This window comes from Netta rufina (assembly GCF_964035555.1).
Source record: "Netta rufina genome assembly, chromosome: 5".
NCBI lineage: Eukaryota > Metazoa > Chordata > Aves > Anseriformes > Anatidae > Netta > Netta rufina.
Genome location: NC_140128.1, coordinates 31275227 through 31302202, shown reverse-complemented (window position 1 = coordinate 31302202; position 26976 = coordinate 31275227). Strand labels below are relative to the sequence as shown.

At 38.4% G+C, this 26976-nt stretch overlaps 2 protein-coding genes across 4 annotated transcripts in view; one reads left to right on the top strand and one right to left on the bottom strand.

The window, feature by feature from the left end:
- CAPN3 (calpain 3) overlaps window positions 1-21187 on the top strand; it is a 30366-nt gene extending 9179 nt beyond the window's left edge. The window contains exons 7-24 of one of the 2 annotated variants that reach the window (XM_084287792.1): window positions 2845-2928; window positions 3357-3442; window positions 4182-4259; window positions 4714-4874; window positions 5427-5596; window positions 6202-6213; window positions 7062-7270; window positions 7911-7947; window positions 8842-8859; window positions 10140-10241; window positions 11527-11604; window positions 12263-12320; window positions 12823-12887; window positions 13894-13962; window positions 14561-14639; window positions 16416-16532; window positions 16895-16953; window positions 18148-21187. In XM_084287792.1, the coding sequence (XP_084143918.1) occupies window positions 2845-2928; window positions 3357-3442; window positions 4182-4259; window positions 4714-4874; window positions 5427-5596; window positions 6202-6213; window positions 7062-7270; window positions 7911-7947; window positions 8842-8859; window positions 10140-10241; window positions 11527-11604; window positions 12263-12320; window positions 12823-12887; window positions 13894-13962; window positions 14561-14639; window positions 16416-16532; window positions 16895-16953; window positions 18148-18174 (1509 nt within the window). In that variant the 3' untranslated portion in view covers window positions 18175-21187. The remainder of the gene's footprint in view (window positions 1-2844; window positions 2929-3356; window positions 3443-4181; window positions 4260-4713; window positions 4875-5426; window positions 5597-6201; window positions 6214-7061; window positions 7271-7910; window positions 7948-8841; window positions 8860-10139; window positions 10242-11526; window positions 11605-12262; window positions 12321-12822; window positions 12888-13893; window positions 13963-14560; window positions 14640-16415; window positions 16533-16894; window positions 16954-18147) is intronic. The other variant, XM_084287793.1, reaches the window with a different exon arrangement.
- A 3517-nt stretch (window positions 21188-24704) lies between these two features.
- Window positions 24705-26976, bottom strand: part of ZNF106 (zinc finger protein 106) — a 35644-nt gene continuing 33372 nt past the window's right edge. For both annotated transcript variants that reach the window (XM_084287790.1, XM_084287791.1), the window contains exons 20-22: window positions 26743-26814; window positions 25991-26137; window positions 24705-25417 (exon numbers count right to left, since the gene is read on the bottom strand). In XM_084287790.1, coding sequence (XP_084143916.1) covers window positions 25361-25417; window positions 25991-26137; window positions 26743-26814 — 276 coding nt within the window. In that variant the 3' untranslated portion in view covers window positions 24705-25360. The remainder of the gene's footprint in view (window positions 25418-25990; window positions 26138-26742; window positions 26815-26976) is intronic.

Below are 26976 nucleotides of genomic sequence, written 5' to 3'. Positions count from 1 at the left end.
TTTTCTAGAAGCAGTTAATTTCACAGCACTTCTATTTACAAACAGAGCAGTTAGAGAAACATATCACTTAAAATTTTAAACCCTTATTTTATTTCACTGAATTATCCCAAAGGTAAAGATCTGTTCTTTTCAATGCTATTTGACATACATGTTTAAGGACTTCAGTCCTTTCAAGTGCATCTATCACTGATACACCTGTCTAGAGGACTTTGCTGATACTGAGGCAAAGGGCTGCTGACTTTTGGTACAAGCTTCTAATTTCCAGAGCTTACTTGTACAGTAGAAATGAAAGCAGAGTCACATAAAATACGTCCAGGTTCCACATTTGTTACTACATTTAGTAACAGGAAACTATTAACACATTTTAGCAAGTCCCTCAATTGCAGAGGATGTAAAGAGTGAGAGAATTAAAATATTAGGATGGAACAAGTTCCCAGAGCATGTGGGGGTGTGCTCAAAAGAAATTAAAAGCATGCTCTGTATAGCTCTCACTCCAGGCACAAAAGCTCTTGTTGAACTTACTTTGTAACAAAGCACTATGGAACACTGCCCACAAATGGAGGGGTCTGCTCTTGGGGTGGACTTGGATTGAGCGAACACTCAGATATAGGTGGAGAGCTCTTACTAGATCCTTTAAGATCCTAATTTTAAAAGCACAACATGGAAAAGAAGAAACATGTCTAGATTTGTGTGTGCTATGAAAAAAAATGGTACTCTGAAGTTGCTTTGTATCTACAAAAATAAAGAGAGGGTTGTTACACTAAATGAAAATCCGATATCTTAACTTGAAACTTGAAAGCTTCCAAATCTGTAAATGGACACATTGCTGCCCCTTTCTCTCTATGAGACAATTGTCGTATGTTGCAGGAAGAACAGCCAAAAAAACGACAGACACCAGTATGGCCAGATCATGCTCTCTTTATTACCTGAATAGCCTGACTTTTACATGTATAGTGAACTTAACAGGGACGGATAGTGTCTCACACAAGATTATTGTTCAAAAGCACTCAGACAAAAAACTGCATGAAAACAACCCCACCTACAAGAAAACAACCCCCTTGTGATTAGGAGTCACGTAGACCTTGTCCTTGAAGCCAGCTGCTGGCAACAATATTTTTCTAAATTCCTCAGCTGGGCGATGAAATTCAGCTGCAACAAGCCATAGGATCTTTGCTGTTTCAAAAATCCCTCAACAGTCTTACCTTGACTTTTTAGGGAGCTGCATTTCAGTGACAGAAATTACTTCTCTCACTTTATAGAGAAAAAAATACACCTAAAAAAGCATATTACATTTCTAAAATCTTTGATTGTGCAAACTCCTCTGCATTTGCAGCAGTAGCCATTTTTTCTGCTTTAGTCATCCATATTTAGTCTTCTTGAAAGACTGAAATGATGTAATTCTTTGGGAAAGCCCCATTTGGTTGTCTTCTTTTGCACGCATGGCTGTCCAAATCACCCGCATTCTGAGGGGAATTTCCCCTTCGGTGACTGCCAAAGGTTGGAAGGTTACAAAACTCTATAGTTGCTGTGTTTTGCTGCTGGTTGTTACACTCCCAAGCCATCACTAGAAAATATCATGGCTCTTGATGGAAAGAGGCAGATAATGCATACTTCAGAAGCACTCCAGAGAAGCAGATCAGGATACCAGCAACAGAAAATTATACTATTAAATAGGAAAAAGTAAAAGGGGTTCTGTTAAGTAATGAAGATGACAAGATGAAGAGAAATTAAGAAAAATGGAAATAGATAGGAGGTAACAGATGGAAAGTGTATAGAATCTAGAGCAAGATAAAAGAAACAAGAGTAGAAAGGAAATAATGGAAAATAACTGTGACAGCCAGGAAGTATTTGGATGAGATTCCTCCCTGCGCAACCTGAGAATGTAACTGCGTGACCTTACTAATTCTCCGTTTCCAGCCCTGACTTTCTCATGTCCTCAGATGTATCAGAAAACAGATGGAAGAGTTACTGGCAGGGCCTCACTGTCATTTCTCTGTGAGGGAATTAAGGAAGGGAAATTTCACACATGGTCCACGTGCACTTAGTGTAGCCTTCCTTTCCCACTCTTTTCGGTGATTTCTCCTGCAGGGATACTGAACTATGTAAATCTGCCACCCTGCTCTCAATTCTTTATCTCCTAGATAAATAGTATTTTCAGACTTACAAATAAAAATGCATCAGACACTGTAACAGTTTATTACCAAGAGAGAAAATTTATTTATACTTGCTGAAGAAAGCTACATCCTTCCTGTGTGACAGATAAAAAAAATACAGTCACAGGATTATGGAATAAAATGTATATCTCTACTGGAGATTTTTTTTTAATAGTCTAATTTAGTACAATGTCTGTGAAACAGTTTTTCTTTTTTAAAAAATGTTGTTGTGATAAGATTGCAGCACTGTGTAAAGATGAAAGTATTCTAATACGTGCTGAGATGCTCCCCGTTTTATCTGCAATAACTTTACTGAGCTGTAGAAGAACATACTACCTCAGGCTGAACAGTCCTACTAATAGAAAAATTAATCATGCTATATACTAGCATGTTCTGAGTGGAAAAAAAAAAAAAAAAAAAAAGCAAACTACAAAAAGGGGAACAAGTAAAACATGAAATGTCTTTTACAATGAGTATTATTAACTTTTTGCTCTTATAATTCATTTTTAACTCCTTTTTAATCAATAATATTAATTCTGTGTACACTAAGCTTTGTCACCTTGATAAATGGGAAAAAGGGAATAAGACAAAAAAGACTTTGTCACCTGAACAGTGTCATTCTCCCTCCTGCCTCAGAGCAGCTGTCTGTGCTTCATGTGTCTTTCACAAATTTTTATCCTGTGTTTAACAGACCATAGTGCCAATGCAGTATGAAACCCGGATGTCTTGCGGACTGGTCAAAGGTCATGCCTACTCTGTCACAGCTGTGGAAGAGGTATGTATGGTCCCTTTTCTCCTACTGTGGGGACCTGTGTTCTAGAATGGCCTAGAGTCATGCACACTAGCAAAGTTGTGGATTGGGGAGCAAAAAAGGAGAGGAGGGGGAGATGAATTATGAAAGAAAGAAATCTAATAATTAAATAAAAGAGCAGCTTTGTGGAGAAACAAACCCAAGTTTTGACTTTCGAGGTAAACAATTGTTTCTCCGTGGTCTGCATGGGCAAAGGTGGCCACTGCTGGCCACCTCCTGGTCTAACAGTCTTCCTGCACTCGCTCAAGTCAGGTTGGGCTGGGTGATGGCCTTAAAAATCACCACCACTCGGGGAGCTGGTATCAGGGATTTGTCAGACAGAGCATTTCATTTTTGAGCCCGTTTCTCACAAAATAATTGAGCTGATTTTTGTTGCCTTCTCTTTCAATTAGACAACATTTAAAGGGGAAAAAATACGCCTGGTAAGGTTGAGAAACCCCTGGGGACAGGTGGAATGGAATGGACCTTGGAGTGATAAGTGAGTAAGAAGCATCCAGCAGCTTCACTTGATTTGAAAAAATATGAAAAATAGTGCAGCTTCATTTACCCTTAGACAGCTTATGCATGGTCCTAGCATTTAACAATGAGGTATTTAAATGGTCTTTTTTGGCATTTTGAAGAACATCACATTTCAGTGCTTAGATAAAGCTATAGAAAGCAAAGCATATCTACGTGTAGAAAAGATGTTGAGGGAAGGGGGTTTTACCAATGGAAAGCTGGTCTAATGATACATATAGTCTGTTTTTACTGTCTAGCAAGGTCAGCAATGTTCATATGCAAATCAAGAATTTAAAGAATTTACAGTAGAAGAATCTTCCAAGTTATGGAAAAACTGAGTGAAGCAAGATGTCAGCACATGAGCATGTTTGGATGAAGCTTTTCATCATGTTTTGCAAAAAGAAATTTGAGCAGCTACTGGCAGGGACAGTCTGCAAGCACTTTTGTCTTTATGCTAAATAAAATAACAGATTTCTGAGAGCTGCTAGTAGGAAGTCTGAAGTGAAGGAGGAAAGGAGCAGAGCAATTCCTTCTCTGTTTGAGCACATGGAGAGGGCAGCATTGAGGACAAATAGTTGCAGATTACACAAAGGAAGTTTTTTTGTCAATTAAATTCAAGTGTTGTCATTCTACAACAGATGCTTACAGTAAAGAGCAGAAAATTTTAAAGAAAATTGTGTATTGCAAAAGTGTAATGTAGCTTGTTTACTCCTTTGAAGATCAGAAGAGTGGAACTTCATTAATGAAGCAGAGAAAGTCCGTCTGCAGCACAAGATCGCGGAGGATGGGGAGTTCTGGTGAGAATATCAGTCAAAAAAAAACGTGTTCCTCTAGATGTGCAACTACAGCAAAAATGATTCATACTACACTACTTAAGTGTGTTAAAACTATCACACTAATCTGTTTCCCTTCATATTTCCAAATAACCCCTGCTCTGCAATCTCCATCTCCCACCAGGGTTTATTGAGTCCTACCAGCACAGTCCCTCCAGTTATCCCACACTTCACAAGCTCCTATCCTTCCTGTGCACCATCCTCTCATTTTGGTGTCCCCCATTTTGGAGCTGTACCTGTGTTAATTGACCAACAGGTCAAACACATTAGGAAATCATAGAGCTCCCATGTCAAACTTGCCCTAATGGGAGCAGTAATGTGGGTCACTCTCTACCACCTCTTCAGGAGCAATATATCTTTCAGTTAACCACCCACCACGTATATTCATTCAGATTCATCTTCCCCTCATTTCCTCCAGGATATCTTTTGAAGATTTCATGAGGCATTTCACAAAACTTGAGATCTGTAACCTCACACCTGATACTCTGGAAGCTGATAAACTCCAGACCTGGACTGTGTCAGTCAACGAAGGGCGCTGGGTGAGAGGCTGCTCAGCTGGAGGCTGCCGCAATTATCCAGGTAAGCAATGAGTCTTAAGGGATATCACCACTGACAGGGACTATATTACATCCCACAGGCTACATCACACTAGAACCTGATCAGTGCTCAGCCGTAGAAAATCTTTGATTCCTCAGTGGATGAGCCATGCGATTTTCCATCTGGAAATCTTCTGTCACCATGTCTGTGACAGTACCTCATAAACCTAAAAAGGCAGGCCTGGCAAAGATAAACCATTGTTCAAATACTTTGCAGTGCCTCAGGTGAGAGATACCAATTCCATTCTATCAGCTACATTTCACTTGGGAAATCCACTGATAAACTTTGCCAGCTTTCAGTCCTTTGGATGTTTGTCAGCTGCTAATTCTTCATTTTAAATCTTCCTTATAACTATGTAAAACTGAAAACACATGAAAATAAATAAAAACATATTAAAATATATAAATAAAAACTCCATTCTATCCTTTCCCTCAGGAACTGCAGACAGGGAATACTAGAATCATTTGATCATAAGTATTGTTAGAAAACTGAAGCTTTACATGTTTGCTTCGGGTTGTTGGTGGCATTTCACAGATACATTTTGGACCAATCCCCAGTATCGTTTGAAGCTCCTGGAGGAAGATGATGATCCTGAGGATGAAGAGGTTATCTGCAGCTTCCTTGTTGCACTGATGCAGAAAAACAGGAGGAAAGAACGCAAGCTGGGAGCCAACCTGTACACCATTGGCTTTGCCATCTATGAGGTACCAGCTCTAGACTTTGTTCTTAGCATCAGATCCCCAAATTTTGTCAGTATGTATTTACCAAGAGTCACTGAATTGTTCATCCTGACTATAAGAACTGTAATTTTTACTTTGCAAGGAAATGAACGGAAAAGAATAAGGAAATTCAAGGCTTCATAATCATTTAGCCCACAGTAACCTCAGGGTTTACCCTGTAAGTAGCACATTTTTTAAGGCTTTTACAGTGACTTAAAGCCAGATTTTAACATACTTTTTCCCCCATATATACTTCAATCTCCCCTTTATCCACGCTGAAACTAAACAGACCATTGGTAGAATGTAAAAAGAGAAACATATCCAAGACAAAGGTAGTGATCAATACCCTTCTCCCTAGTGATTTCAGGAAGTCAGTTTGCTCAGTCATGTTTAGCTCAAATCTTAAGGGATCTCATATAGATCCTAAGAAATCTGGAAAGGAAAATAAATTGCTTAGAATATTTCTATAACTTGGACCATTTTCATTACTGGTTGCATTCCCAGAAATCTATGTGAAAGCCCTTCTATATGATCTATAAACAAGTGCACTCATCTAATACCTCTGTTTCTTCTCTTTGTTTCTCCCTTAGGTGCCCAAAGAGGTATGAGCCGAATGGGAACTGACTGACTTGGTGTGTTCTCATAGCTAGTGTTACTGTTGTACCTGTCTGCAAGTCAGTAGGAAAACATCTGGTCAAGTTTCCTTTTCAAAGATGTTACAGAAGTAAAACCACTAACCTTTCAGCTTTGAGTGTTTAGTAATATTTTGTGAGCCATTTTGAGTTCCTTCTCACTCACACCCTGCTTACACCTTCACCTCTTACCCAGCCCTTCTTTTCTATTCTATTCTACGTGAGGCCTAGCCACAGCTTTCACAGCTGGTCAGTGAACCTAAACTGCAGGAAGCAGCATCAGCTAGCACTTGGACATTACACCCCACGCAGAAGACCCTTAAACCATTTCTGTTTCCTCCTGCAAATAGTGTCAGCTGCCCTAGAGTTTGCTCTACAGTCTCAGAACCAGTTTGGAAAACAAATGGTATTTTCAGCCATTGAAGAAAATGCATTAGAAGTGCACAGATGGAGTTGTCCTGATCCTGCTAGTAGCTGAATCACTGGCATTACAAGTTCTGCAAATAAGCTCACGTGAAGGCTGTGTTACCTGAAAAATGTAAAGTTGACAATATAAATGGTGTGTTTACAGACTTATTTTAAAGGTAGTTATTTCTGCAGAAGACAACTAGTATGTGTTTTTAACCCACAGTTCTTGACTTCATATTTGAATGAATACCTTTCATGATGTATCTTTAGCAAAAAAAAAAAAAAAAAAAAAAAAAAAAAAAAAAAAACTTCTGCTGCTGAATTTGTTTTCTGTCCTGACCACATTATACCTGCATGAGAAGCCACCTGGTAAATGGGTAAGATGACATGCTAATTCCTTTGTTCTGCAGATGCATGGCACTAAGCACCACTTGCAAAAGGATTTTTTCCTCTACAATGCCTCCAAAGCTAGAAGTAAGACTTACATAAACATGCGAGAAATCTCTGAGCGCTTCCGGCTGCCTCCCAGCGAGTACGTTGTCATACCATCAACATATGAACCCCACCAGGAAGGAGAATTCATTCTGAGGGTTTTCTCAGAGAAAAGAAGTCTTTCAGAGTAAGTTGCAGATCTATTTATCTGTCTCTAAAGGTAGAGGTGAGCTTGCTACTCTGTTATTTTCCCAGTTTGCAACACCCTGCTCTTAATTTTTTAACCCCATTAGAAACACCAAGCTGTGAACTTACTTCCACAAGCTTACCTCATTGTTTGTCAAGAACCTGTTTAGAATTGTCTGTGGATAAGCTCACTACTTGCAGGTTATCCTTTGTAAACATGCCCTCCACCACTTTTATAAAGAAAACAAAGTTTGTTATTTACTGCTCTGCTTCCTGAACAGAACACAGGAATAGGTAGTTGCTTTTACATCCTGCTCTTCGACTACTTTTCCAGAGCTCAAACTGCAGCCAGTGTCACTTCACTTAGGCCATGAAGCCTCTGTTTTACTCCCAGCCATTGATGTTCAGTGTTGTGAAGGCTCTAAGAGGAATAAACCAGGCAGCAGTGCTCCTGGTGGCAGTACTTGGGATGCGCAGCTCAAACTGGGGAAGCTCCATCCAGTCTGCTGCTGTAACATCTGGAAGCCAACCTACATCAGTAGTTTGGAAACTTCAAGTGGCCGCTTACTAACCAGATAAACAAGCAAACAGTGTTTTGAACAGCCACTTGCCTGATTTATTTACTTTCTGCTTTCTTCTAGGGAGGTTGAAAACATGATTGAGGCAGACCGTCCATCAGTAAGTACTGTCCTGTGCCTCTTTTGTGTGACTAGAGGAAGAGAGGGAAGGAGTGTCACATTTAAGAAAACATATAGCAGGAAACCATTTACAACCACACACCAGTTCCTTTAACATAAGTTTTCACATTTTCTCATCAAGATACTCCTATTAACACTTGACATTATATATGCTGCTTTCTGATTCAGACAGACCAAAATATTTTTGCCAGATTTGAAATCTGCCCCTGGCATGAAGGTGTAGCATACTAAACCTTGCCTTTGCCTCCATCATTTGAGAGTATTCAGGTACCGGGGGAGGCCTAGCTCTGTGCTCTGGGATTTTTTGTTTGTTTGGTTGTGAAATTGGCATTTCATCTAATAAAGAAAATAATATTTTGAAGTACGAGCTTTCTGGAAAGGGATCCTAATGATACTCTGATTCGAACTATAATCCATGAGAAACTAACTCTTTGGCCTGGGGTTTTACACATCCGTATAGGAATAGCTGTCCAAATCTGGTGGAATTTAATGGCTACTTCACATTGATTTGTGGGCACAGAAGTCCAATTTCTACTGACTGGTTGGGAAAAAGAAATGGAATAGTCAGAGATAAAGATACAGTAGAGATTTCATTCAAGTATACAAAGCCCCAGACAAGATGGGCCACTGTTTTGATATGTTTTCCTCTATTTCTGTCCTTCAGTACGTAATTTCATTATGGGTGTATTTTCCCTTCCTTTTGAAACCTGTATGAATGTATGAACTAGATAGAAAAGAGCAACTTCTTTTCTCTTTTCCTTTCTCATATTTGTTTTCCCATTTCTACAGTTATACTTTTTTTCTAACTCTGAATAATGTGGCTAAAATTCTTTTTTTTTTTTTTTTTTTAAATATTGTGTTTTTTTTCAAACAGAAGAAGAAAAAAGGCAAGGTGGGTACTTGCACAATTTGCTGAATGACAACAAGGCAAAAAGCATGTGCAATGCATGCAGCAGAATTCCTCGACATCATTAGTGAATTCTCTGCATCTAGAAACAGATCTAGTTAGTCAACTAATTATCTTGTTAGTACTGAGTAAGAGGAAATTTTCAGGGAGCAAAGATTTTTGTCTTCCTACACTAAAATCTGATGAAATATAGCTATAGCATCAGGTGCCTCTCTCACTCAAGGAGGTGGCAAAGCCATAACAAAACTTGTTCAGTTTTATAAGCTTGAACCTCTGAGTTGCTCAAATGATCCTCCTGCCTGCCCCTCCATAGGCACCCTGACACCTCTTTCTGGTGAAATGCACCCCTTCTTCAGATACATGCCCTCACATTCACTTTCCAACACCCAGTGCATCTACTCGTCTTTCCTAAGTTTCTGTTCACCGGAGTTCAGGATTCTCCTTGCAAGTCTATGCAGTATATTTAGCAACCAAAAGCCATACTCTGAGGTTCCAAGGAATATTATCAGCCAGAAGAAGAGTACAAAAAAAACCAGAAGGGAAACGTTTTGAAGGTGAATGTGGTTGACTCTAATTTAGATTCTTCTTTCATATATACCCCAAAATTGTCCAAAAATCAACATAAGTCAGATCACCATATAAAATCATATTTCCTACAAGGACCTTGAAAGTCTAACCAGACATGTTATTCTCAAGAGAGGTTGATTGCAATTAATACTCTAGGATAACACATTCACATCTGGTAGCAGCTTTCTTTGCTTTAAATACAGTGAAACAGAACAATTGCATGTGGTTCCTTATGGTTGAATGCCTCAAGAATTAAAAGAGAAATAACATTCGCTTCACATAATTAACAAGCTCCTACACAAATACACATTCTTCATGCAGGATGTGGATTCTGTTCTTCTTTCAGTGCTACTGTCCTTCATAGAGAAGGGAAAATTCAGGCGAATTGACAATCAGGGAGACATTATCTGTACATTTTATTTAAAAACAACAACAACAAAAAAAAACAACGTAACATTTAAAGTATTAGTGCTTTTCTGAACAGGAAAGCAAAGAAGCAAAAAATTGCACAAAGGTTTCTGTAGATTTCTTTTTGGCATGAGAAGAACAGTAACTTCAGAAATTCCTCTTTTTCTTTTTTTTTCTTTCCCAGATATGGCTGCATGTACTTTACCACAAAATGGGTGTCTCCAACTACTTTCCCTACTACTGTTTCTTGTGTAATTTCCACTTCTCTTTTGCTGTCTTCCCTCTTCTAGCCTATCATCTTTGTTTCTGACAGAGCAAACAGCAATAAGGAGCTGACAACAGATGAAGATGCTGGCAAAGATGGTGACAAAACCCACAGAGATGAGAAAAAGGTTTCTGCAGTAACTGGCAAGGCTGGGGAGCTTGGTCTGGCTAACATGAAGGAGTGGCTGTGGAAAGCATGGGAACTGAGCAAAGAAGTGTCTTTAGATACCCAACAGCATTTCCTCAAATCTCAGCGTAACTTACATGTGTTTTAGGTGGATCTAATGAGCATGAGCAGAGACTATCCCTTCAGTTATTTGGTGCCTACACTAACATTATAGTAATATAATATTGAAAACAGCTCCTGGTTGTTCTCTCATACAGGCATCCTGGCTGAAAAAGACCTCTTCCCTGCAAACAGCATAGTTCAATCCACTGCTGCTCAGCCCCCCAAACCAGTACCCACTTAATATAGGACACACATGCAAATAGCACTCGAGGGGCTTCAAGAGCTCCTGGCAGTGATCACAACTTCTTCCCATTACAAGTTACATAGCCCTATACCAGTCCTCATTAGCCAGAGAACAATAGGCTGAGTAACCCGAGGTGACCCCTGGTCACTCTTTCCTCTCATGACCAGAGAGGAGAAAATTGGGACAGTGAAGTCAGAATTTCTGCTTCCAGAAAATGGGTGAGAGGCCTGAGATGCAACATCATATCCTGCACCCAAGCTTGTGGTTTTTGGAGGCATCGCTTGCACGTCTGTTTGCAAAGTGGGAACCAATCTTAACTTGCCTTTGTGTTCAGACACGGGAAAACAAGGACTAAGCCAAGAACTTAATTTTGCTATGCACAAGGTAATATTGCAGGGAAAAGCATATAGATAGTTCTGTTTCCAGTACACTTGAGAGTGTACATCTCAGATTTCAGGCCTAGATTTTGCATGTGTCTGAGAAAAAGGGAAACAATGAGTGTGAAATTATTGCATGTGATGTGTCTCTAGAAAGGGTCCTCCATGTTACAAAGTGCTCTCAAGCCCCTGAGTCCCTCTGGACAATTCATAGGCTACATGGCAGCCATGGAACATTTTCCTCTTCTGCTCCAAATTTCTGCTTTGCAATGTTTCAAAACGAAAATTAGAAAATAAACATCCATCAGTGAAAGTAAACATTTAGGCTTATTTCAAGAGAAATGAGAGCAATGAGATGAAGCTAACAATGCAGCAGTCTTGCCAAGGAGTACATTTAACAAAAGAAAGGGGAAAGGACCAGGAGGGAGACCTGTTCCTCTGAGCAGTTCCAGCATCACTTAGAGGCTTGTTTGCTTGAGGGGGAGTGAGACATCCAGCTCCTAGATCCCTTCATTTTCCTGCTGGGCTAAGGTTGTATATTTGCTTTGCTTTTATCTCGTCAGCGTCATTCAGCAAAAGCTCGTGAAGAGAATGAAGAGGAAAAACAATTCAGGAATATTTTCCAACAGATTGCAGGAGATGTGAGTATGCTACCAATTCCTACCTCTGCCTTCAGAGCAGCCTAGCCACAACAGAAACTAAAACAACTTCACAGATTCAAGACATTTTAAAATGTATCTACATTTCTTTTGAGATGTAAAGCTAAGCAAAAGCAAATCAAAATTGAATTAAGCATACAGCTATCTCCATATGTACATCTAACATTATTCTAATTGTGTACAAGGGAGCCTTATTTAATTTCAGGCTTTTATTTCTATCACTACTGCATGAGGCTCTTCAGGATTTTTCCAGCAATTTTGCATAGCATGTGAAGTTATAAATACAATGCTGTCCAGTATACACTTAGCTACAGAAGTCAAAACAGATCAAAAAGCTGCATAAATCAAGAGCATATTTTGCTGCTTGGCTCACAGTGGCTTGAAGTTACTGGTTGTTCTTCTAGTTGTAGTTTAATAAACGCTGCACAGTAACTCAGACCTGCTTTGTACTGAAAATGTAGCTGCAGCCTCAAAGATTTGGACTGCTGCTTATACAAACCTGGAATGCTCTCTATTTTGAAGCATACACCACACCTAAAAGTGACCAGAGACTTCATACTTTTAGCATATCCACCCATAAAGTGATTTTTGTAATAAGGAATGTTGCAATTAATGGTATTCTTCCCCCATTTCCTACCAGGACATGGAGATCAATGCTGAAGAACTCAGGAATGTCCTAAATAATGTGGTAAAAAAACGTGAGTTTTTAACGTGTTTTTCAGTAACCCTAGATAAAGAAATCTGTGATATTATGTACCCCTCCACCTCTGAGTTGCATTCTCAAAATTCTTTATGGTTTCAAATTCACAAGTTTCCTAGTTTCACTTAAATGTAATCTGCATCTGAGACTTAGCAACGTCTTAATACAGATGCTATCTATGACTGATCAAGTACTGATAATGCAGTAATGAACAAAAGTTTATTGGAAGCACCACACAGGATAATATAGCATTTCTAGCAGTCTGCAGATGGCCTTAAAAAAAGATTTCTAGTGGAGAGGTAGACCTTCTTCCCTGATTATCAAACTTCATCTGTCATTCACAAACTGTAATGTTACTCGGGGCCTTTTCAGATTTCTTTCTCACTCATTTCTTGCTGAATGAAGCAAGCAGGTTTGGTTTCCACTTAGAGTCCCACCTAAGAGGAAGAAGGACTTGCTGATTTGCATGATTTGTTTTTATCTGGGATTATTTATTTCAGATAAGGACCTAAAGACAGAAGGATTTGAACTGGAATCCTGCCGCAGCATGATTGCTTTAATGGATGTATCCTTTGCCAGTGATAGAGGATTGCTTGATACCACACTAGTCCATCTGAGTTTTACTTTCCCCCACCACATGCAACAGATTGTTTCTGAATCAAATGCAACTTAGTAAACTGGAAAACAGAACAGTACATCATAGTCCAGGTTCAGATAACACAGCATTCCCAGCGTGGCACATCTTAACTGCAGTCTTCTTAACACTAGAGTAACAAAACTATCCCAAAATACAGAACTACTGAATAAGTAATTCAGTATAACAACTTTCCTTTAACCCATCTCAACATAACTGCTGTTCTTGCCAACAGGCTTAGTGTATTTCTCTCTTACCTTTAAGTTTTTAAATGCATTACATATTGCACTGTATACTTAGTATGCAAAGCATATGGAAAGTGTCTCAGAGTAAGTACAATAAAGCACACTACAAGATGCCACATAGGGTTACCTCCAACACATCACTCAGTTTTCCTATTTGACATAATGTAGGGTTTTGAGAGAACTTAAGCACGTCCAAACCAAATCAGACCAAATTATAAATACAACCTAGAGCCATATTAGTTGGAGGCTAAACACATTTTGGCAAATTCAACATTTTGCTTGATCTTCAATTTGTTCTAGCAAGGCAGAAAGGCTTCACTCTAGGATAAAGCTCAGATACCATAAAAGAATACTGAAAAAACTTTACCAGCATAGGCATTTGAAAGAGCCCCATAAAATATCTTGCTCTTAGGTACTTTATAACAGCTCCAGGAACAAGCCTCTTTCCTGTTTTAGAGGTTTGCTTCTACTCAAGGAAATACTGCCTCACAATGCTGAAACAACATGCAATTCATGATAACTGAAGTGTTCACAAATACTTTGCTGCTCTGTCCAATCAGCTCTCGATGCTGAGGAAATTCTGAACTAGATTTCACATTCATCCCCTCTCACCACGAGCTGCAGACTTTGTTAATTTTCCCTTTAAAATGCTGTTGTTTATTGTTGTTGTTACCTGAATGCTTGCATCACAGACAGATGGCTCAGGGAAGATAAACTTTGATGAATTTCGACATCTCTGGGACAAGATTAAAAGCTGGCAGGTATTGCTGGTATTCACAGCGATGTTCTTCAGAACTTCTGTAGTATAAAAGCTTGTGTAGGAAAACCAGATTCCTCCACATACACCACCACCACACCAATGAAAAAAAATGCTCAAAAAAATGAAAATTAGCTCTTAAGGAGGAAATTAATGTATTTCTTCATCTTACTCTCAGCCTAAGAAAACTTCTGAGGCTCCAGCTTTCCTATAAAGATTTCAGCCCAAGAGTGTAGCAGAGAGACACAAGGTGGAGGAGGACGATAGGAAATAGAATCAGGCATTGCAAATAACTTAATTAGGGCAATCAAGAGAGAGGATTAACAGCATAAACTCAAGCAAGGAGGGTCTCTAGAGGAGAGTGTTTTGTTTCTCAGGACACAAATTTATATGTTGGTAATTAGAGGACTGCTTAGCAGCAGCAGCTGCAAAAACATGAGGCAAATGGCAAAACCTTCAAGTGCATGAGGGTAGCACCCACATCAGTGGGTATGTTCAACAAAAAACAAAAACAAAACAAACAAACAAAAACAACAAAACAACAACAACAACAAAAACAAGCTTTTTATTTTTGCTGTGTATTTATTTTTTTCTTTTTCCAGAAAATTTTCAAGCGTTATGACACAGATCATTCGGGAACCATTAACAGCTATGAGATGCGCAATGCAGTCAAGGATGCAGGTACTTCTCCCAGTGTACACTGCTCAACAGTCAAAGAAACCTTATTTCGGTTGTTGTATCACAGGCTGAAAACAGGAACACAGTGCAGCCTTTTAAAGAGGACCCTAGAGAAATTTTAAAAATCCTTTTTTTCCCCAGCAGAGGTTCTCAAAATATCCAAACTGCAAGTCTTGTACATTTCACCAGCTTCACGTTTCAGTGAAAAATACACGACTATCTCAGTCTCACAAATCATCAAATGTCAAGTACCAAATTAGCATTCACGCTTGCGCTGTTTTACCCTTTTATTGAGTGCAGTGTTTGATTACACAGCACAATGTTTGTGCAACTGCCCTAGCAGCACACAAAAGGTGCAACAGGGAGCCCAGCTACATCCAGCTGTTGACAGATGCATCTGTGATGACTCAGTCTCCCACCTAAGCTACACACATGCTCTCACTTAAGCTGTGGATTCTTTATTTTTGTGTAAGTAATAATCAAAGAACAGTGGAAAATTTTCATCCCAATTGTACAGAAAACCGAGACAGAGCAGGTTGATGTCCAAGCTTGTCTTAGACGCATTTGGATGGACATTTCTTGATTTCAGTTCATGTTTCTTTGCAACTAAGCACCTGGACTCAGTCTCCTCTCATACATGTGCAGCACAAAAGTATTTTTGTAGAAGTTACAGCTAATGAAACTCATCCTGCAGAGAGATTTCCAACATTTTTTGCTTCTTGTCTCACATTGACATGCTTTTTTTCTCTGAGCAGCAGGCTTCCCCCAGCAAATAAATATCTTTATCAACAGCTTTTTCTCTAGAGGGGTGAGATGACTTCTTTATTCAGAAAAATCTGGAGTTTCATTATAAACATAAATGGGATGATCATTATAAACATAAATGGGATGATTTCAGTGACACTTCTTCACTGGTATCTTGATACATCAGTTACCAGTTCTTCAAGGAACAGAAATTGATGGCTGCATGTACTTTATAAAACATCAGTGATTCAGTTCTTTGCCAAGGACAAAACTACATCTGGATTTGAACTCTTGCTACAGTAGAAACATAGGTCATTTTTATTTTCCATGTTTCTATTCTCACCAGGAAGCTTATTAATGTAATGTATATATACATGTATAATGTAAGTAATTTTATATTTATATAAAATATAACTAAAATAAATATATATATAAATACCTCCTGACTTCACTTTAGAACTAAGAACACATTTCACTATAAAATTTGTCTCAGCCTCGCAGCGTATAGACTACACATGATCTTGTATTTAGCTATCAACCAACAGTACTCAAATCATGAAATATCCTTTAAGTAGCCAGGCTACAAATTGCAGCAGTCAGTGCCACAATTCAGTAATACCAAGATGAGGAGTTACAACCTTATCTATTTTTTGACCATTGTGCAATTGTATTTCCATAGCAACTTCCTCTTACATTTCCGTCCCCCAGTTTTTGTTGCTTCACTCTCACCAGGCTAACTTAAGTTGTAAATCCTTCAGTGTACACTTCCCCTCTTTCTATTTACAGCATGAGATAATGTATATGCTACCGGAACTCTCAAATAGTAATGTCAAAATGTTACGTAAGGCAGCTCAACACAGGGCAGCCCCTTGTAGCTTTACTTTTTTTATTTTGTGGCTGCAATAGTCTCCTCTAGCTTGAGCCCAGCCTGGCCCTGAGAAGCACTTATGGCTAAACCTTTTATTTGGGACTGACTGGCATCAGCGCTTCCCCTCAGCCGTGGCCCAGCTGTGCCCCATTTCTGCTCCTCTGCAGGATTTCGGCTGAACAACCAGCTCTACGACATCATTACAATGCGCTACGCCGACAAGAACATGAACATCGATTTTGACAGCTTCATCTGCTGCTTTGTGCGACTGGATGCTATGTTCAGTGAGTGGCTGACTCCATTTTACTGTGTTGTTCCCTCCTCCATCCTCAAAATGCAGTCATACTCAAAGCAAACTTTATTTAAACCACTATTACCTACAAATAGTTTTAATAATTTAAGATATGTGCTTGGGGAATCAAAACTATGACAGTCATCCTACATGCAAAAGATAACAAGCCATTACATTTCTCCTTGTATAAGCTAAGGAAAAGCATAGCAGAAACACTTGCTGACCAAGTAAGTAAATATCTGCAGAAGTTTGTATAACACAGCAGTAATACGATTTAGTTTGCTATGTGGGATCTTCTTTATGCTTTGCACAATAATTTAATCTATTCTATATATTTTTCTTCCATTGCTCTAGGGGCATTCCATGCCTTTGATAAAGATGGAGATGGAATCATTAAGCTCAATGTGCTGGAGGTAAACTGCTTTATGCCAGTATTTCTAACATATCACAATACTAAATTTTAGTTGTATTATTCACCGTACAGATCCTTAAGGGAGGCTATGCAAGTTGGACTGAAATTGTCATCCAAGTCAGTAAGAGTCCACAAAGCCTCCTCAAATTTTTGCTATTGATTTTACCCAGAAAACACCTGTACCCATGATCTGCCAGCAGTAGCTGCTGTGTAAGACTCCAGGTGGTGCTGTAGGGCACAGCTGTGGACTTTTAGATCATTTTAAAGTGTTTCAAAGAGACTTTGAGTGATTTTTATGAGGCAGTTTAAATTAGACACACTTTATTTTAGAGGCATTAGCTGATAAATGGGGGGCAGCATAGTTCCCTACCGTTTTAAAATCTCATACAGAAGACTTAAATCATTTTTTGCAAGCAAAAGAGGAATAGGAGAAAAGCCTTAGACAAAAATCTCCACTGCCAATATGCTTCCTACTAAATGTTAGCAAGTAGCTGCCTTCCAGCTACAGAGCTTATAGCATTTCAGTAGTAGTGGCACAATCTTAAATTTAGTCCCAGCACTGGCTCACGTGTTCAAGTTGTACATCGCCTTGCCCAAGAGGCTGCACTTATCAGGGTGTCTGAGAAGGGGCTTAAGTCTCAAATGTTGTCATGTTGTCAGTCCCTCAGCACAGGATGTGCCTACACACAGCAAAGAGATGCAAGATGACTCACATCACAGTCTTCACTACACAAAGTTCAGCTGCTGCAGGAGCACAGCTGTTAGTTAGGCAGCTGCTCCTTTGCTTTCCCTCTCCCCTTCCCACAGAATGTACAGATTTAGTTGTAATTCCCATTCAGCAATCAGCCCTGATAGTAACACAGACATCCTCTTGTCCAGAGACAGCAAATTTGAGGTCTAGAGGAGGGAGGGGCACAGAGATGCAATGTAGAAGAGTATGGACACTATTTGTACATACAAGTTAGTGTGAGAAGGGCGTAAGGAAGAGCACCACAGACTTGAAGAAGCAGTGAACCTAGGGAAAGTTAGTACATCTAAAGCTGTTCCTTGCTCATTGACATGCAGCACATTTCAAGTCATGAAAAAGGCACACAGGGGGAATTGCCTTCCCCACTTCATCTCCCCTTCTTTGCCCCTAGCTCCCCACTAAGTCCTGCCTGATCTTTAATTCCTTTACTTTTAACTCTCCTTCCAGTGGCTGCAGCTCACCATGTACGCCTAACACCGGACCCCTCTGCCACCTTCATCAAGAACATGCTCAAGACCTCTCTTTTAAGTAATGAACTCCATTCATCCCCAAGTGCAAATGAGCATTTCACACTATATATGTGCTTCACTCACTGAGATGAATGGTACATGAAAGAATCCCTTGGAAAAGAGACAGCTGTACTCCAGTAGACCAGTGCTCATAATCTGTAACTACTTTTGTAGTATCTCTATGACATTTTACTTTGAGCAGCAAGGATTAATTTATTAATGTCTGTGTTAAGATGTTTCTGCATGGTAAAGAGTAATGGTTCATGCTCCATGTCTGCTTACGCTGACAATTGCCAAGTCTTCCCTCAAGTCAGTGCGAGTCAGGCAGAACTGGGACTGTATCTAACTGTGAATGTCAGAGATGTTTACTACCACCTTGGAATTAGTCAACTCTTTGTTCTGATTTTGGTACTTTCATTTTAGCCTCTTCATAACGTGGACTATTTCACGTGAGATTGCGCTAACTACATTAATGTTACGCATCCTAACAATGTTAATGTATGTCATTGTAGCCATGCAGGTTGGTTCTCTGCTGTGCTAAAATGTGGAAGTCAGGCACAACAGGCTGCACCATCTAGGTATGTCTTGGGTCTAGTGCCTCAGTAAAAATGGCAGAACAAAGCAATTTGGTCTCAAACATTTTTAGTATCCCCATGCTATCTGTTACACATTGAATGGTTTTACTTTTTCATCATAACTGCATTCTCTGTAAAACTGAGGAAGTGGTGTTCCGCTTTCAAGAAAGTCAAGAAAGCCGCTCAGGAAAGAAAATCTCTTATACATACATATATATATTTTTATTTATATATAGACATACATGTAAAACCATACATGCACACTTTTTTGTCCTCAGGGTTCTATGTTGTTGACTAACAGTTTCTGCATTCTGTTTTAATCTCAAAACCAGCTGGATCCCAACTCAGAGTCCTTTCCCTGGTTATGAAGTAAAGGTTTTACTGGTTATGAAGTAAAAGCTCCATTTTTCTGAATATTGTAAAAGAATCACATCTACTACTTCTACATTTAGGAACATAGTATTGCCTTTTATTATTGTATTATCTTCTCAATGTATAGGCAAATAATTTAGGGGCTGTTGTATTAGTGGGTATGTCAAGGCTAGCCTAAATTTTCCTTGATAAAACCTTCCTCTGTTCTGCCTTCCTATCAGTGATTTGTAGATCCTCTAAAAGGTGTTTCCACCTCTTGTCTTAGTTGATCATTATCCCTCTTGCAGTTTAACTGCAAACTAGGGAGCCAATGATTAGGAGGAAGATTAAAGAATTACTAACTACAACCTAACAGTAAATTTTAGGGGCTCAATAAATTAAAATAACACCAGACTAATGCAGAGAGCAAATAAGCAGTGGGTTTTTAGTACAGGTTATGCACTAAAACAATGAACAACAACACACTCTAAGATGTGAGTTTTAGCAGAATCAGACACTTAACGTTGGTGTGACCACTTGGGGAAGATGGTTAGAATGTGTAAGTACAGTTTAACTGAACTGAAAATACATCAACTGAGTTTTGACCTATCCTTTAGAGTTTATTTTTTTGAAGAAACAAAGGGGGATGAATACTGAGCACTCTCCCATCATTCTCATGAATATACAGCAGCTTCTGTAGTTTTACTGCAAACGTGAAATCAGTTTAAGATCTCAAACGCCAGTCAGTTCATGATCTGAATGCATTAAAAAAAGCAGGTAAGCTTGACAGGCTTTCAGAACTGATCAATCACTAATCAGTACAAAATAGGATAGAAAAACGTGTGCAAGAAAGGGGTGTGAAGAGACCAGACTTGGTCAGGAGAACCTTCTACTGAGAGGAAGCCCTTGCCTCATACATGTATGCACAAATTTTTTGATGAAGTCTGTATTTTAAATAGTGTATTCTATTTTCTAATTAAATGTTAACATATATGAAAAGTAGCTAGTCAAATTAAAAGCTCTTTTTTTTTTTCCCTTTCTTCATGTGAGGCTTAAAAAATGCAATCTAAGGAATCATTAGAATAGCTGCTTAATTAAGGCAACAAAAGATGAATAGTCTTAGTTCTTTAGTAGTGAAAAGTAACAATGCAAAACAAGCTACTATTGTAAAGAAAAATTGCAAAACCAAATCCTAGCATACTTACTCCAATAAGTATCACATTTAACTGACGGATCACTAAGAAACAGAAAACCTTTTGACTGTAAAGTTCTTAATGTTGTCTTGCACTGTAACATACTCTAAAAGAGTAAGAAAATCCTATAGTTCATGTAAGGAAGGGTTATTCTCCTTTAAATTCAACTTTTGTTTTAACCCAAATTAAGATGACTGGAAGACCAGGATCCCTAAGTTCCAGCCACATGGTAACCTCAATAAGCCATTATTTTCCACACAAAAATATGGCAGAGATACACTTGGTTGGGGTCCTCATAAAAAAGGAAAATCCATCAGTCAAAAAAATATATCAGGATTTTTGACTGGCAACTCAGACCTTGTCCTTAAAGTCCTGGTGAGCCAACAACCATCAGCTTTAGAGAATGTTTTAGCAACAAGCCACAAAGCAAGGGAGTCAGTGTGTCACCTCAGAGATCCCAGCTGGGTGGACGCTTTCCATTTTCCCTGCAGAACTATGAGTCTTAGATTCCTGTGCACTGGGAGTGAAAATTTTCAACAGTCCTGTCAGTGCTGGAGCCTGACCACTGGAATATACAGCTCCAAGGTGGCCAGTCTGATTTTTTCTCACCCTCAAAGGGAATGTCATGTTCTACCAAACCGTAGGAAAGAATCATGATATTCAAAACAAAGAAGAATCAGGCTGACAAACCATAACAATATAAAGAATTTTTATTTTTATTTTCTTTTCATTTTTTGCTGTGTGAAGTTTTGTTATTACACTCACAGCTCTGTAACAAAATGAAAGAGGAAAAGCAAGGTCAATCTGTGCAAATGTTCTACACAGCTTAAGTTATTAAATATTCAGTCATGTTGTTTTATCCCATTTTCTTTCTTCCAAAACACTTGTTGTGTTTAACACTTACTTGCAGCACAATGAAGTTTGAGAAGCTGGCAGGTGCATATAACAGAATATATACCTACACAGTTTGCTCTTACTTACACTATTAAATATTTTACAAACAGCAGCTGAGACTGCTTCCTTATCCTTCCTAAAATATTCTGCAATTCTGGACAACTTAGATTATGTTTGAATGATAGTACCATACAAGCCTGAAAACCAAGACTCACTGTACCTGTGTTTTCATTAAGAAAAGAGGAAAATACCTTCTCAACACCACATTTTTGTTTCTGGAAACCTACAGCTTATTGCGAGCTTTCAGTTATTGTTTTACCTTGATTCAGCATAATGCACACTTTCCAACTAAACAGTCAAAACCTGCACTACTTCAAAAGACATTGCACAGCTGAACTGCAATCCATACAAGTTACACATGGCAAACAGAAGCTGGGGTATTGAATGCATTTTTGTTTCAACAGATGCAACAGTTTTCCCTCTGGCCCCTTCCACACAAAGCAGCAGCAGCATTAGGCCATACAGTGTTGCATTGTCAGTTAGCTTTTTTTCTTCTTTTCTCCTGTGACTTGAAGGGAAAAGGAGCAAGGAATACAATTAGTCTTAGCATTGTTATGATTGAAATTCTGATGAAATTGTTGGGTAAGGTTAAGCTTTGTGGCACGTTTGAACTTTTAAGTGGTCACTTCATGCTATTGACAATCTCCTTTTTGAGCCTGAGTAGGCCTTAACATATGTACGCTGCAGCCAATTCCCCACTTTTTAAGGGAATGATATCTAACTGTGCTCAGTTATGCCTATCCCATTCTTTCTATTACAAATAAGTACAATAGCTTTGAGCACTTGCCATCCACCAAGGAGGCTCACAGCTGACTAAGCACAATGTCAGTACTGCTCAAAAGAAAATGGCGGCTTGTACCTGAAAGCTGCCGCCATTTTCAGACAGCCATGTGGCAAGTCCAGAGCTTATCGTTTAACATTTGACTTATAAAACACAGCTAACCATAAAATAAATCCTCACTCTACTCACTTCTCCACCCGCAGCTTTTTAGTTGCATAAAAAAAAACGAACTTTAAACAAAAACAGTCCTGAGCAGAGGCTTCAGATGTGCAGTGCTGCTTTTCAGGCAAATAGTATCCCCAGTCAAATTTTTATAAGTTTTTCCCTACCCAAAGTTATTTCACTTTTTGACCAGAGGTATATCAGAAGTCAGAACCCTAACTTGCAAGACTGGAGAGGATCTCATTAATGGCTACCAATCTAATACATCAGTTTACCATCTCTCTCCTCTATGTGTAGAGGAAATGAATGGCCATTAATGAAAGCTGCATTTCCTGAAGAAGTTCAAAGAAGTCTGTGGAACTTCATATCCACATGACAACTTCATAGCAAATCCATTTCGGATAGCCTCAGGACAAAGCAGCACATTATTTTCCTCTGAACCCCTGAGCAATATTATACATGTGTGTGTGTGTGTTTAAACTTATAAAGCAAAATTTTTACAAATACTTGTGCATCTCTGCTATTTTCCTGGCTCCCATCCACTTTAAAATTCTAATAATGCTCTTGAAACAACCTAAGAAGTACCAAAAGACACCACTGTTAAAGCTGGATTTCAGAAGTCCAGGCTTTTGGGAAGGACTGTTTTCAAGGACCAAGAAGGAAATATGGTCTACAAGAAGAGGAAGTCTGCTTTTACACCAACTAGAAAAGGTAAACCCATTAACTAATCAGGAATGCAAATAAAGTGTAATAACTGCGTTTGTTGCAACACCTAGTGAGAAGGATCTTTGCAGGTTCCTTAAAACAGTCATCAGCTGGCAGAATGAGAAGAATCACAAATTATGAAATACAACTACTCCACACACTTGTCCTCAGAACACACAGCTCCACACCGTCACTTCAATAACAGCCTATGAAGAATAGTTTGAAAAGTTCGCATCGTTTTTTCCCCACACCTTTACATGCTCCCTTACTGTGGTTCAAAAACTCTTGAATATCAATAATTTTGGAAATGGTTTAAATCTCATGCAGCCCTCTGCTTCTAGGCCATGAAAAGAAAAAAGATAGAAAACACTCCTGAAGACTCCAGAGCAATCAGAAAACATTTACACTGCTCAGAGATTTCCCTGAACTTGATTCTTTCAAATTGTTTCATCCACATAATAATAATAATAATAACAAAAATAAAAGAATAAAAAAATCTACCCCCAAAAAAACACATAAAACTCTCAAAACTGCCTGGGGTGTAAGTCGCATATTGTTTTTATTTCTCCTGTCTACAAACAGTTTAATTAAAATAATAACAATAAAAAAATACAACAAAAAATACTCAAAAACAAGAGCACTGGAACTTCAAGGATTCCTACGTGTTTGAAGTAGGATGCTACTGTAACTTGTTCCTATAACTTGTTCTTGTCACTCAAGAAAAAAACAACATCCATATGTCAAGCAAATACAGAGAAATGATGCTCATGTGCTAAGACAAAATAAAAATTGTGTGCTTCAGAGAAGGCCCTGAAATTCCTTCATTTGATGGCAGAGCTGAGCATCCATGGGCTTCTCTCAATCACAGTCTCAGCCTTAAAAGGCTTTTTTATAGTCAAAGAATTAAGCTATAAAATGTATTTGGTTTATGGCTGGCATATGAAGTTTCAAGTTAGATACCAGTGAAAAAGTCATGCAATTTGTTTGAAAAGCGCTCAATTTGTTTTTAAGCAGCTTGGTTTTGACACTGGAATTTCTTTACCTTTTGTTACAGTTTAAGGAAACCTCTGTTTTTTTATCCTGAGCTGGAAATTAGTCAAAAGCGAACAAAAATGTCCTTGCCAGATTTGTCTTACTGTTTAAGAGAGCATCACAAATATAAGAATTCCATTTCACTGAACTTCACAGGCCAATGAGAACAAGTTTGCAACTCCAAGAGACAACTGCAGAGGAACCTGGACAAGTAGAAACATTCTCCTCTGCACTGGCTTCCCTGTATAAATTACGTATATTTCTGGAAACAAGATTTTTACATGCAATATGCATTTTGTATCCCCAGCTTCTGCTTGAAGAGCTTTAGACTTTAAAACCCCTTAAAATCCTGCTCCATTCTTTCCAGTTGACTTTTTGTGAACCAAGCATAGCCCAAGCAAATCAAGCCAGTTCACAACAGAAATAAAATACCATGGAAATAGATGATTTGGACACATAGTGCCTCTGAATTTCTATTTGTTTGCTACGCAATGCAGATACAGGAATTCCAAATAAAATAAAGAATCCAACTCCGGTGTTGTATCAAAGTTGTAGTGGTTATACTGGTATTTAACTGAGAAACAAAAGCTGATACTGGTTCCTCCTTTCCCGAACATTAGGACCTATATGAGATTAAGATCAGCAAGCATGTGAGTGGAGATGCTTTGCTGCTACTGGCATACCTTTTAAAGGACTGCTTTAACAAACAAAACAACACAAAAAAAATCCTCTACCACCGAAATACCTCAGGAAGTGTAATATTTAGGGCAGTCTGTCACTGTATATATTGTGTCAATTATAGCAATTTTTAGACAATGATTAAAAACTAAATTACAGTTAACATTAAAAAACTGATTCCAGTTCTCCATAAAATACCTTTCCTTTTTCTGAATAAAGCCAATATGTACAGTAGATACTCAGGTTACACTGTCAGAATTTGTGATATTCTGGCTTGCAGATTTTTATTAAAGTCATCTAAAAACCTGGATACAACATAAGAACAGTCATATGTCAGTTAGACAGTTAACAGGCTTCAAGCTGAGTGTGCAAACACCAGCATCCATTGTAATCTAAGTTCTAAACACCCCTCTGTACTTCCCTAAAACTCTCAAGAATAAGCTTCTTTAAAAAACAAGGCAGACAAGAGGGGGGAACATTCTTATTTGTCAGTGAATTAAAAACTTGCAAGAATCTTACATTTGGGCCAAGTCTTAATAGACCAACCTTATTTCTACAGAGTGCAACACAACCTGCAGTCTCTGTAGCAAGGCTTTTCAGCCCCACTCCCTTTTTGCATTCCAAGTGTGAAAAGAAAGAGAAAAGACTGGAGTAAGAAACTGATGTTATTTGGAATAATTCTGACATAAAATTACTTCCCAATGTGGGAGGTGAAAAGCTTCATGAGTCAATCCTGCTGTCATCTTCAGCATGTCTTTCTATGTGTCCTACAGCATCCTAGAAAAGAAACAAAGAAGTCAGGCAAAAAATAACAACACCAAAATGCATAAGATTTTAGAAACCTCAGTTTCTAAACCTCAAAAATTCATGCCTTATATTTACACAAAGACTGCTAATAAAACCAATCTCATGTAAAGAACAAACAGCATCAGCATCCACAAAAATGAAGGGGGTGTGTGCAAATAGAAATTAAAAGAATAAAAAAAATATTTCAAACTGATGCTTGTTCATCTTAAACAATAAAACTTATCCCACAAAAACTGAACATCTTGAGTATAGTTCCCAAAACTTCTTTTGGTATTTTGAGAATTTTACCACTTACATTTAAGATTTTAAGAACAGTATGTTTTAAATTTACCATATCCATGTTATAGGCAGCTGCACTCCTCATCTATCACAAGCTGAACCCCATTAGCCTTGTATGATGTAACTATATTCAGTTAGGCCCATTACAAATAGAAGAATTTAACTATCTTCAAGAGAAATAGAAGTCCCACACTTGTGGTGACAGCACTTGGTAGTTAGGATTCTTATCTTTCTATATATAACAATGTTATTTCAACCACACACCTGCTTGGAACCTTTCCTGGAAGTAAAGAAAGCATCACAGTTCTTCCAACGACATTTTAGGGTCTGAAAATTTGGGTTGGTGTGGTCAGTTAGCAAGTGTTGTTTCAGATGGTCGACAACGCCAAAGATCAGTGAACATCCATGCCACTGGAAGAAAAAACATGCCAGAATAACTTAGGGAAAAAGAACTTTAGTTAATGCTTTTATTCTTGCACCTCAGCAATATTCTGTCAAGACTGCTCACACACATGCCTCCTATAACTTTTAACCTTCTTATTCCATTGTTATTCTCAGTGGTCTCTTCTTTTAATTTACATTTTACAGAGATTCTTACTGCCTCTAGCCAAACGTATGCCATCAGTAAGAATGGAAGGAGGAAGAAAGGAACTTAGCCTTTACAGAATTTAAATTTATCTTAGACAAAGCCATTGGAAATTTAATTGAACTTACTTAGCAAAGTAAAATAGTTTTTCTGTGTCACTCAGCTGGATTTTTTTTTGTAATGTTTTAAAGAATTACATGCCACTATCTAAAGACTGCACAAAAGAAAAATAATTTAAGACCCTATTATTGACTTGCCCCAAAGCACACACATAAAAAGGTCATGATGATATATATATGATATATATATATAGGTAAAAGACTGAGTTATAGTAAATTAGAGCTCAATTTATCCAAGATTGACTAGTGACCACCTCCAGAAAATTAGGTTAAAAATTGCAACAAAGCAAGGCTAAAAACATTTTGCTCACCCAGCAACGATAATTCTGCATGAGATTAAGCCTCACAGCTCTGACACTGCCATCATAGCATCCAGTGTAGATCTGTAAAAGAAATATTTTTGAAGCAAGTTGGGAATAATAGAAAAAATGAAGTCAAATTTTGAAAGAAGCTTCAGTATGTTAGGAGAAGAACAACAAAATATCAACGTGCAAGGTTTCCAAATTTTTAAAATGTGTCTAAGTTAATTCTTTTGAGATTTGCGT